This window comes from Panthera tigris, chromosome A3, assembly GCF_018350195.1.
Source record: "Panthera tigris isolate Pti1 chromosome A3, P.tigris_Pti1_mat1.1, whole genome shotgun sequence".
Classification (NCBI taxonomy): domain Eukaryota; kingdom Metazoa; phylum Chordata; class Mammalia; order Carnivora; family Felidae; genus Panthera; species Panthera tigris.
The window spans coordinates 31,884,029-31,896,428 of NC_056662.1; the positions used below are offsets into that span (position 1 = coordinate 31,884,029).

Genomic DNA, 12,400 nt, shown 5'->3' on the forward strand with positions numbered 1-12,400 from the left:
TATCTGGCTGTAGTCCCATACATAACTCATCCCTTGAAGTCAGAGTGCTACCCAGGAAACCTGGCTAAAACAGGATAGAGATGGTTTTAAAAAAAAACTAAGAACCTGGAGAGAAGTGAGGTAGATTGCTACCAAGCCCTGTCCTAACTTTATCTCCTTCTGTTCTGTAAAAACTAAGACCAATATGTACCATAATTAACTGTATACTATGCTGAGATCTTCACAAACACTCTTTTACAGTAGAAGAAAGGCTTAAAAAAATTTTTTTTTACATTTTATTTTTTTAATGTTTGTTTATTTTTGAGAGAGACAGAATGTGAGCTGGGGAGGGGCAGAGAGAGAGAGGGAGACACAGAATCCAAAGCAGGCTCCAGGCTCTGAGCTGTCAGCACAGAGCCCGACGTGGGGCTCGAACCCACAAATTGTGAGATCATGACCTGAGCCAATGTCAGATACTTAACTGAATGAGCCACCCAGGCGCCTCTACATTTTATTTTTAAAAAGTTTAATTCCGGCATTGGTAACATACAGTGTTATATTAATTAGTTAGTATATATTAGTGATTGCTCGGCACTCATCACGAGAAGTGTGCTGTTAATCACCGTCACCTATTTCACCCATCCCCCAAATCCCCTCCCCTCTGATAGTCAACAGTTCTTTGTAGTTAAGAGTCTGGATTTGGGATTGTCCCTTTTTTTCTTTATTCATTCCCCTCCCAACCCCCCCCCACCCCCACCCCTGTATTCCACATATGTGTGGTATTTGTCTTTCTCTGATTGACTTATTTCACTTAGCATTATACTCTCTAGCTCCATCCATGCTGTTGCAAATGGCAAGAATTCATTCTTTTTTATGGCTGTATTTAAGACTCTTGAATGTGATCTTGTGCTCTTTCAGTGTACAGATGTGCAAAGAAAGTCTGTAGGACTTTCACCACTGAGGGGGTAATGAGGGCCTCAGAGGAGCTCTAAGGTTCATAATAGGATAGGTGCACACAAGATCCAGGGTAATTTAATTATTTGAACAAAGTCTCTTTGCTTTCTGGTAAAAATAGCAGACAAGAAAATAGGCTTAAATATTTTAATTAGGTTTGAATGATGATCTCTTGATATTAGGAAATCAAACTTAGAGAGGGATGCCATTTACATCCTTTTCTTGAATTTTTAAAAGTAAGATGTTGCTAAAGTTCATTTTGAATGAGTTATAGTAAAAATTTATTAGTATGATATTAACTTACATTATTGTTTTATTCTGTCAACATGTAGATCTATAAAATGACTATCTGCCCTAAGTTCTTCCTGCCATTAATAGTAAATTCAATTTCATTTTTTCTGAAACTTAGCTTGGGATGGCCATAAAGAATTAAATTATTGTTTCTGAGCTAGTCATTGAAATATCTGAATGAATCAAGGTGAAAGCCTTACAAAGGCCTTGCTATTGAAGCAGTCCCAGTTCTGGGGGTTTATCTGTTGAAAACAGTCACAGTATGTGAAGAAATAGCTTACTGAAAGTATGTTTTCACAGTGTTGATTTTTTTTTTAATAGGGAGCAGCCTAAACATCTGAAGAAAATATTATAAATAAGATGGTACAGAGGATTATTGTATAACCATTAACTATGATGTTGCAGGAGAATATTTTGAAATGACATCAAAAATGTTTACAGTGTTTTTAGTAATAAAGCAGGTTGCAGAATGTTATCTATTGTACATTACTGACTTTGTTTAAAAACATACACTGGTGAACTTTAGCCTCTACTACAAAGCTGTAATCATCAAGACAGCGTAATATTGGCACAAAAACAGACACATAGACCAATGGAATAGAACAGAGACCCCAGAATTGGACCCACAAATGTATGGCCAACTAATCTTTGACAAAGCAGGAAAGAGTATCCAATGGAAAAAGGACAGTCTCTTTAACAAATGTTGCTGGGAGAACTGGACAGCAACATGCAGAAGAATGAAACTAGACCACTTTCTTACACCATTCACAAAAATAAACTCAAAATGGATGAAGGACCTGAATGTGAGACAGGAAACCATCAAAACCCTAGAGGAAAAGCAGGAAAAAACCTCTTTGACCTCAGCCATAGCAATTTCTTACTTGACACATCTCCAAAGGCAAAGGAATTAAAAGCAAAAATGAACTATTGGGACCTCAGCAAGATGAAAAGCTTCTGCACTGCAAAGGAAACAATCAACAAAACTAAAAGGCAAACAATGGAATGGGAAAAGATATTTGCAAATGACATATTGGATAAAGGGCTAGTATCCAAAATCTATAAAGAAATAACCAAAGTCCAAACCCAAAAAACAAATACTCCAGTGAAGAAATGGACAGCAGACATGAATAGACACTTTTCTAAAGAAGACATCCAGATGGCCAACAGACACATGAAAAGATGCTCAACGTCACTCCCCATCAGGGAAATACAAATCAAAACCACACTGAAATACCACTTCACGCCAGTCAGAGTGGCTAAAATGAACAAATCAGGAGACTACAGATGCTGGAGAGGATGTGGAGAAACAGGAACGCTCTTGCACTGTTGATGGGAATGCAAACTGGTGCAGCTGCTCTGGAAAACAGTGTGGACGTTCCTCAAAAAATTAAAAATAGATCTACCCTATTACCCACCAATAGCACTGCTAGGAATCTACCCAAGGGATCCAGGAGTGCTGATGCATAAGGGCACTTGTACCCCAGTATTTATGGCAGCACTTTCAACAATAGCCAAATTATGGAAAGAGCCTAAATGTCCTTCAACTGATGAATGGATAAAGAAGATGTGGTTTATATATACAATGGAATACTACTTGGTAATGAGAAAGAATGAAATCTGGCCATTTGTAGCAATGTGGATAGAACTGGAGGATATTATGCTAAGTGAAGTAAGTCAGGCAGAGAAAGATACCACGTTTTCACTCATAAGTGGATCCTGAGAAACTTAACAGAACCATGGGGGCGTGGAAGGGGGGAAAATGTTACAGAGAGGGAGGGAGGCAAATCAAAAGAGACACTTAAATACAGAGAACAATCTGAGGGTTGATGGGGGGTGGGGGAGAGGGGAAAGTAGGTGATGGGCATTGAGGAGGGCACCTGTTGGGATGAGCACTGGGTGTTGTATGGAAACCAATTTGACAATAAATTTCATATATTAAGAAAAAAAAAGGAAACCAGTTTGACAATAAATTATATTTAATATAAAAAAAACCATACACTGGTGAGAAATACAAAACCATGTTGAGAGTATACTGTCTAGGAAGTAAGATTGGAGTAATTGTTATTTTCTTCTTTATGTTTATCTGTGTTTTAATAAGAAAAGTTTAAATGTCTAATTTTTTAGAGCAAGGCATCCTTAGCATGTTGTGTCATTCTGAGACTTCTCATTGCAGTCTGCTAGTGTTTGAGTGTGTATTGAGGGTGAAGGTGCAGGGTTGGTGGTGGTAAAGATGGAGGAAAATCCCAAGTAAGGGTCCTTGCTGTATTTTTATTAGGATCAGGAGGCTTACAAATGTGATGGGAGTGCACAAAGAGACAGTGAAATCATGGACACATGGGCGTGAGAGAAATGGGGTTTTGAAGATATGCGGTGTTAGGGGTTTGGGCTAATACAAAACAAAATCCTGGCACCAGGCAGAAGGTTGTTTACAGTAGATGTGAGGCCCCACCTCTGTTTACCTAAACTGGTCTAGGGGACAAGAAAGACAGAGCATGCTGCGTCAGGGTCAATAAGGCACCTCTCTTTAGCTAATTAGCTCCTCTCTGGGCAGCTTGGCCCTGCAGCGGTCCATAGCCCTATTTACCAGTTTACCTAATTTGTTCCTTCCTTCCTGTGAAAGCAGCTTTCTGCTATTGTACTAAGTTGGGGGGGGGGGGGGCATTTCCACTCTGAACACCTAATCTTTTTAACTCATCCTCATCCTGAGATTCCCTATTCCTATACCTTTGTCGTATATTGGGACCTTTGCCCCGCTTTACCTATACTGGGGCCTTTGCCCGGTTTACCTAATCTTATTTACCTAAATTGTTTACTCAAACTTGGGTGTGTACATCCTATGGATTTCTAATTCTTTATGCCTTGTTAACCTATCAGTGCAAGCTCAGGGAATTCCTAAGCTTATTCCCCACAGTAAAAAGAAATGGTAAAAAGGGAATTTTAAAAGCAAGAGAAAACAAGACAGTTACATACAAAGGAAACCCCGTAAGGCTATCAGCTGATTTTTCAACAGAAACTTTCCAGTCCTATCTTTTTTGAGAGCCACAATTCAACCCACTGTAATTATGAAAGAAATTTGAGAATTAAAAATAATTGGTAGTAGCCCAAGTGTCCATTGATAGATGAATAGATAACAAAGATGTGGTGTGTGTGCGTGCGTGCGTGTATTTACTCATATAACGGTATGTTACTCAGCCATAAAAATGAATGAGATCTTGCCATTTGCAACAATATGGATAGATCTAGAGGGTATAATGGTAATTGAAATAAGACAGAGAAAGAGAAATACCATATAATTTCCCTCATATGTGGAATTTAAGGAAGAAAAAAAAAAGAACAAAGGAAAAACGAGATAAACGAAAAAACAGACTCTTAACTATAGGGAACAAACTGATGGTTACCAAAAGGGAGGGAGGTAGGAAAATGGGTAAAATAGGTGACAAGGATTAAGAATATACTTAATCATGATGAGCACTGAGTAATGTATAGAATTGTTGAATCACTATATTGTATACCTGAAACTAATATAACACTGTGTTATAAATGTATGTTATCTATACTGGAATTGGCGGGGGTGGGGGAGTGGGGGGAGCCAGGAACATACCACAAATGCCAGCCTGACAAGTGTTGGGCTTTCAAAGCCATGGTCGGTTTAAAGCTTTTCCCATCATGTGCCAATAAAAATCCTATTGGCCCAGAAGATTTTATGAAGTCATTGTGGAAGCTGTCTAGATGGCCCTGTGGAATGAGAAAATACATGTGCCACTGGCTTCATCAAATGAGCCCCCTCAGTGGTCATTCCCAGGGCCTGGGAGGCCAAGTTGCACTTCCAGGGGCAGATACTGATTCAGTTGGTGAAAAGAAGACAGATGAGAGGCCCTGAGCTACTGATCTCTTGCTGTACAATTAAACTGGAATATGAGTGTGGCAAAAAAAAAAAAAAAAAAAGTTTTATGGTAATGCATGTAAATGTTTTTAAAAACTCAAATCAGTAGGGGTGCCTGGTTGGTTGAGCATTTGACTCTTGATTTCAGTCCAGGTCATTATCCCAGGGTTGTGGGATTGAGCCTCACATTGGGCTCCACACTGAGCGTGGAGTCTGCTTAAGATTCTCTCTCTCTCCCTCTGGCCCAATCCCCTGCTTGCGTGCTCTTGCTCTCTCTAAAAAAACAGAAAACAGAAAACCTTCAATCAGTATAGAAGGCCACAGTTCCCACAATTTCTCGTCTTATACAGAATTTAGATGACACCCTTGTATGCCTTCCTTCCTTCACTTTACTCACCCACTTTCTGTGAATCATGGACGTTAGAGACGATGTGCTTGCTTTTACTTCTCAGCTATGATGTTAATTTTACATTGTCAAGAGTTACTTCTGTTTTCCTATAATAACTGTCTTCTTTGTTTAATTTATAGTTTATATCTAACAAAAACAAGAGCATTTACATTTTTATGATCTTTGTTCAACAAAGAACCAAGGAAGGTGATCAGATGCTAAGAAAAGGAAATGTAATTTATATCACTGGGATGTGTTTTTCGTGTGTTCTGCCCCTTAAAGGAAATGATCCAAGCATCAAAATCAAAATGAATTCTCTTTCCTTATACTCCCCTAAATTATCCCCTATTTTAATGTGCTTCATGTTTGGACTGTAACTTTGTTATTTAGCACTTTTGAAATCTTTTTGTCTATGGTGTTCTGAAGCAGTGAGAGTACATCTAAATGTGACTTCATCCTGTTTTCTCTGTTTATATATGTTTTTTCTTTTGATGCTCCCAATTAGATACATCCATTGGATTGTTCATCTGTCTTTTAACTTTTTTTCTTTTTAACTTTCATTTTCTAGTTTTCTTTGGCTTTTTCTAGTTTCTCTCCTATTAATATTTGATTTTTAGAAACATATTTATAGTTTTCCTGATCTCATGCTTATTTTCCAGTAGGTGCCTTTTTATAGGTGCTTATTCTTGTTTTATGGTGTAAGATTTTCTCAAAAACCCTTAGGCAGCTTTTTGTTTGTTTCTAATGCTCTTCTCCTCCCTAAATTATTGCCGTTTCATGATGAAATATCTGATGAGCAATGAGACGTTAGTTGGAGTAGGTAGGGTGGGTTTCCTTTGCCATTTTGTGGATAGGAGTTTCTCCTCATGAGGCTTCCCCCCTGGATAAGAAGGTAGGGATTCCAACTAACAGATTTTACTATGTGAATGTGTTTTTGAATTGCAGTTGGGCTTCTCATATGCCAGAATAAGGAGGCTTTATTCTGGAACTCTGATACCCTCACTAGATGCGGTAGCTCCCCACACAGAGTAGATGGATCCATTTCTTTAGCACAGTGCTGTGGTTTTTGCCAAACAGTAAAGCCTGGTTTGCTGGGATGCCCTCATTCTTTCCCTACCCCCATCCACCCACCTACCAAAAAATTATCAACAGTTCTGTGACTTGTCTTTCAGTTGATTTTCCTGTTTCGTTTCAGCCATTCCTACTCTCCATTCCTGCCGACTACAACCTAGAAGCCTCTCAAGGGCTCTGCTGAGAATATTGGCTCCCACTTCTCTTGTACCGTTGTAACTTTTTCCTGTGTGTATTCTGAACTTCATTTTGTTTTATCCATTAATACTTTCCCACTTGCTGTTTTCTAAAATTTCAAGATCTCTTGTTTATCAGTAACACCTCTGCACGCCTAAAAACTTCTCTTTATTTAATGACTGCCATTTTGGTGGACATTTTGGAGAGAGGCTAGGCAAGTGTATATACTCATCCCGCCATTCTTTTTAATTTTTTTTTTAAGTTTATTTTGAGAGAGAGAGAGAGAGAGAGCGAGCAGTGGAGGGGCAGGGAGAGAGGGAGAGAGAGAATCCCAAGCAAACTCCACACCAGCAGCACTGAGTGTGATTGGGGCTTGTGATCTGAACCGAAATCAAGGGACGCTTAACTGACTGAGCCACCCAGGTGCCCCTCATCCTGCCATTCTTAATTGGAAACAGCTGAATTAATTTTAGATACATTATTGATTTTTTTTTTTATTTTTTACTACTCTTCCCTTTAGCTCAGTACCTTGTGGATTCCAAATAGTTGACATGTTGAAGAAATGACTTAAAGTCAGTATATAAACTGACTGAAAATTGTTTAACTTTTTAGAATACAGGAGCTGATGTCTGATGATCAGCGAGAAGCTGGTCGGATTCCACGAACAATAGAGTGTGAACTTGTTCATGATCTTGTGGATAGCTGTGTCCCAGGAGACACAGTGACTATTACTGGAGTTGTCAAAGTCTCAAATGCTGAAGAAGGTATGGTATAACTCTTCTCATTTTGATTGTCCCTCAATAATTTGTTAGCAGTCATCTTTTTTCTTTTTAAGGTACTTTTGAATCTACACTAGTATAGGGAAGGCTTGTTTCTTATACAGGTGAAACTTTTCCTTCAAAATAAAGGTTTATTTGTAGCTTATTGTGCCTTTCTTTTACATGCTATTCAAGTCTTTGTAGGGAAAATGAAAATACCAATTATTGTACTTCATGCTTTGAAATTTACAGGTTCTCGAAATAAGAATGACAAATGCATGTTCCTTTTGTACATTGAAGCAAATTCTGTTAGCAATAGCAAAGGACAGAAAACAAAGACTTCTGAGGATGGGTGTAAGCATGGAGCACTGATGGAGTTTTCACTTAAAGACCTTTATGCCATCCAAGAGATTCAAGCTGAAGAAAACCTGTTTAAACTCATTGTCAAGTATGTATGAGGTTATCTGAAATTTTATTATGTATATGTGCCATAGGGGTGCTCTTGGCTACTAGTAAGAAAAAAACTAGTCAAAATGGTTGCAAATTACAATTCACAGGTCAAATCCAGCTAACTGCCAATTTTTATATGGCGCATAAGCTAAGAATGGTTTCTGTATTTTGTAATGGCTGAAAAAAAAAGAGTATTTCATGACACACAAAATTATATGAAATTCAAATTTCACTGCCTGTAACTAAACTTTTATTGGAACACAGCCACAGTCATTCATTTATGTAGAGTCTGGCTGCTTTCCAGCTGCAATGACAGAGCTGAGTAGTAACAGAGAATGGCTCACAGATATTTACTGTCTGTTCCTCTGTAGAAAAGTTTGCTGATTTCTAGTTTTATCCATAAAGAAAATTTACTATCTCACACAGGAAGTTAGTTACTCAACAGAAGAGTGAAGGGACTATGAATTCCAGTCACTTCAATTAGTGGTATGTCAGGGTTTGTTTGTTTACTTTCAAAAAGGAAGAAAGATATCACATAGAAGTCACTTCAATAAGTATTTCATAATATTCTTTTATTTCCATGTTTTTGCCATGTAGTAGAGAAGAAGCAAAGTAGAGGCATTTTTGCTTTAATGGTTAAGAGGTTTTTTTGTTTTGTTTTTTTAAGATAAATCTAAGTTAGAATCCTTCTTCAACCACTTAACTTCCATTGTGGTTGGATGCATGTTACTTATTATCGCCTTGATTTTTATCTTCCTAAAATAGAAATAATAAATTCCTGTCTCAGAAGGTTGTACCAAAGATTAAATGAAATTCAATAATATATTTAATTTAACACAACATGCTGTTATTTTAAAACATTGACAATTTTTTGGACAGTTTTGAAGAAACAATAAACACGAGAGACTGAAAATTGGATATACCTAAGGGTGGTGAAGATCTGAGGTTTTGAAATGCGTTGCATTTTCCTTCACCTAGGCTTAGGACACTTTAGAGAATTTGACTCTTTTTGCGTTGAATATGTTAATTAACTGACTAAGAAAGTACGCAGTTCCTCAGGGGATTCTTTGTCCCTAAACCCTCAGAGACTTCCTGTGAATGGGTAGCCATCCAGAGCCACCCTGGGAGAGGAGGTACTCTGAGCTGAAGTGGGGGTGTGATCTGCGGATCAGTGACTGTGTGGTATGTGGGCTCTGAGCAGATGGGGAGGAGTAACCTGGTTGAAGATCAAAACACCTCTTCAATTGGTTCCTCTTACCCATTATAAATAAGAACAAATGTTTGCAGTGGTCCTTCTGCTATACTTAACTTACAGAAAGGTTTTCTTCCCACAGGTTGCTTTTACCCTTCAGTTCTAAATTTGTAATTTCAGCATCAAAAACCAGAAGTTTTCATTTGTTAACCTTGCAGGGGTTGACAAATTAGGCAGGCTGCCTGGTTTTGTAAACAAAGTTTTACTGGAACACATCCCTGTCCATTCATCTACACATTGCTTTCACACAAGTTGAGTCGTTGTGACCCAGACAGTAAAATTGAAAAGATACAGTTTCTGGCCCTTTAAGGAAAAGTTTGTCTACCTTCGTTAGAGTAACAAGTAGAAGACCATGAAAGCAGAATGCAGAAGACAGTGGAAGGTTATGTTTTAGTTTAGGTTCCTTCAGAAGCAATGATTTGGGTAAGCATTTATTTGGGAGGTGATCCCCAGAAATACTGGAAAGGGAATGGGGGAGTGAGAGAAAGGGTGGTAGTGTATGGTGCCTCAATGAGGAGGTTACTATAAGCATCCAGGGCTTAATCCTCTTGAGACCTCGAGATACTAGACTGTGTAGAACTAGCCTCAGTATTTTTCTATCCAAGGGCCTAGATTTGGGGCTACTCTTGGAATATTCTATAACCCAGCACTTTCAGCCTGTCTTGCCTGCCTGCTGCTGCTGCTTCTGCAGCCAGAGAAAGTCATTCAGCAGACAGGTGGAGGTGTGTGGTCAGAAGCTAGCAGTAATTATGTGGGAACATGCTTAACAGTGAGCACCAGGGGGATGTGGCAGGATAGCAACTTCTGTGTTTACATGTATTAAAAGGGATAATGATTTATACTTAACTCCTGGTTACATCTCTTCCACTCTGGCCTTTTCTGTGTGACCCTTGTTTTTACAATTGGTAAATGTAAATATACCTCTTTGTAGTCATATATGGTCTTATTCTGATCCTTTGAGTTGAGCTGAAAAAATGAAATTTTATCTCCTCTTAAAGTATCATTTACTCAATTCACCCATTAGTCTTCTTTCCATGACTTGGCTACACAGCTGCCTATTCATGTAAAATGCAATATAATTCTGTATCCTAAAGTAGAAGACCATGATTATGATGTGTTAAAGGCTGGAGATGGATCAACCATATATTTGGTTACTTTAAAATGCTTTGCGGGGTGCCTGGGTGGCTCAGTTGGTTAAGTGTCCAACTCTTGATTTCAGCCCAGGTCATGATCTCATGGTTCTAAGATCAAGCCTGCATTGGGCTCTATGCTGGGCATGGAGCCTGCCTGAGATTCTCTCTCTCCCTCCCCAACTGCCCATCCCCTCCTTGCACACACACTCTCTCAAAAAAATAATAAATACAATAAAAATACATTTAAAAAAATAAATGCTTTGCAAGTATCCTGTCTCCCTTACACAGGCACAGTTTTTAAAGCATTCTTCCCTTTATGGATTAACCAAGAACTTTGAGAAATTTACTGGTAGAATAAAATGTCTTGGGTTGTTTGAGGGATGTAAACTATATGTTTGTCTTTATTTTTTTATGCTAAATAAACCAAGTTAAGCAAGTTGTAAAGTAAATCCTCTAATGGATTGATGAAATGAAAATAAGAATTTCTAAGTTGTATTTTGTTTTTCAGCTCACTTTGCCCTGTCATTTTTGGTCATGAAGTAAGTATTTTACTTCATCTTTACCCAAAAATACATAAAGTTGGCAAAAAAAATAGCTAATTTCTGTTAGCCAGATGTTTGTATTTTAATAGGTCATTATTCTCCAGAAATGAATGATGTGAAAGGCAAACTATAGCTTCTTGTAATAACAAGCTACTTACTAATTCAAGCTAATAGGAATGAGGTTCTTTAAAGTGACTTTAGGTGTAAAGTATTAAAGCAGAAGCTAACAAATATTTCCCAGTTTTGTGGAGTAGATTCATGCTTTGCAAGGTAGGTCTTTACTCAGTAAAGATACCTCTTTGATTTTATGTGCTTCCTACCTTTTGCTTTTTAATCATTTACATTATGGAAGTTTATATTTTAATTTCCTTAGGAAAAAAAGTAAAGTTCAATCATGCTTTTAAAAAAAAAATCTCAAATAAATGTAAATATAGAGGGAAGAACATCCCTTTTTTGCTAGTCATCTTTATGTTTTTCTTACTTTGGGGGTCCCCCCCTCTTCTTTCACACTTGAGCTTGTTAAAGCAGGCTTGGCATTAGCACTTTTTGGAGGAAGCCAAAAATATGCAGATGACAAAAACAGAATTCCAATTCGAGGAGATCCACATGTCCTTGTTGTTGGAGATCCAGGCTTGGGAAAGAGTCAGATGCTACAGGTAGGAAATCAATCATCTCGTATTTAATGTATTCCTTATAAAATGTGTGATTGATTCACAAGTGAATTTTCTCAAAGCATGCAGTGTTTGTGTTCTAGAGGATATAGTTGGTCTGGTGGTATAAGTGAATTGGGGTTTATGTGAGTAAGATGTCACTTCTATCTGGCCATCCTTTCAAATCGAGTCAGTCTCTGTCACACAGACTGTTGCAGGCATGCTGGTCTATTGAGAGATTACCTATTGTGAAATGTTAACCATTTCTCTAACCCCCTGCTTTTTTTGCGTGGTATCAGTTTTGGTAGTCTTTTTTGTTGTGGCTTCACCTATGAACAGAATAGTTTGTGAAAGTAAAGAGCAGGGAAGCAAGGTCACACATTCTCTGATCACACAACTACATAAACAGTGTATTGAGCTTAAGGAACAGTGTGATAAAGGTAAGAGATCTGTCTCTATACATCTTCACTGCTCTGAGTTTAAAGCAAGGCAACTTCTGTGAAAAACTTCTTGTTGGTCCCCAGGAAGGTTCTGCCTCTGCCAATCAGAGCCTTGTGGTTCTCCCCATCAGGGCTTATGATGGCCCTAGAAGGCTCTGCTTGTTGGAATGCTTGTGGTTGCATTTGAGTGACACCTGGTAAGTCAGCCATAATGTCCTTTCTGAGAATGCCCATGTGTCCCCATTCCTCACCACCACCCCCAGTGTAGAAAAATGTGACCAGACCAGGGGTCTCTTTGCTAAGTTGTAGTCCTGCAGCTACTGCATCTTTGTCCAGGGGTCAGAACCTTGGTTGCATATCAGAATCACCTTTGGAACTCTTTGAAAATCCTGGGGCCTGCCTAGTCCAACTGAATTAAGAGTGTCTGGATTA

General features: G+C 38.4%; 1 protein-coding gene across 4 annotated transcripts in view; it reads left to right on the forward strand.

Annotated features, from left to right (window-relative positions):
* MCM8 (minichromosome maintenance 8 homologous recombination repair factor) overlaps nt 1-12,400 on the forward strand; it is a 44,169-nt gene that overhangs the window by 16,013 nt on the left and 15,756 nt on the right. For all 4 annotated transcript variants that reach the window (XR_006215570.1, XR_006215571.1, XM_042980889.1 and 1 more), the window contains exons 9-12: nt 7,356-7,507; nt 7,754-7,949; nt 10,845-10,875; nt 11,394-11,534. Coding sequence is in view for 2 of the 4 variants with exons in the window: in XM_042980889.1 (XP_042836823.1) it covers nt 7,356-7,507; nt 7,754-7,949; nt 10,845-10,875; nt 11,394-11,534 (520 nt within the window). In the remaining 2 variants the exon portion in view is untranslated. The remainder of the gene's footprint in view (nt 1-7,355; nt 7,508-7,753; nt 7,950-10,844; nt 10,876-11,393; nt 11,535-12,400) is intronic.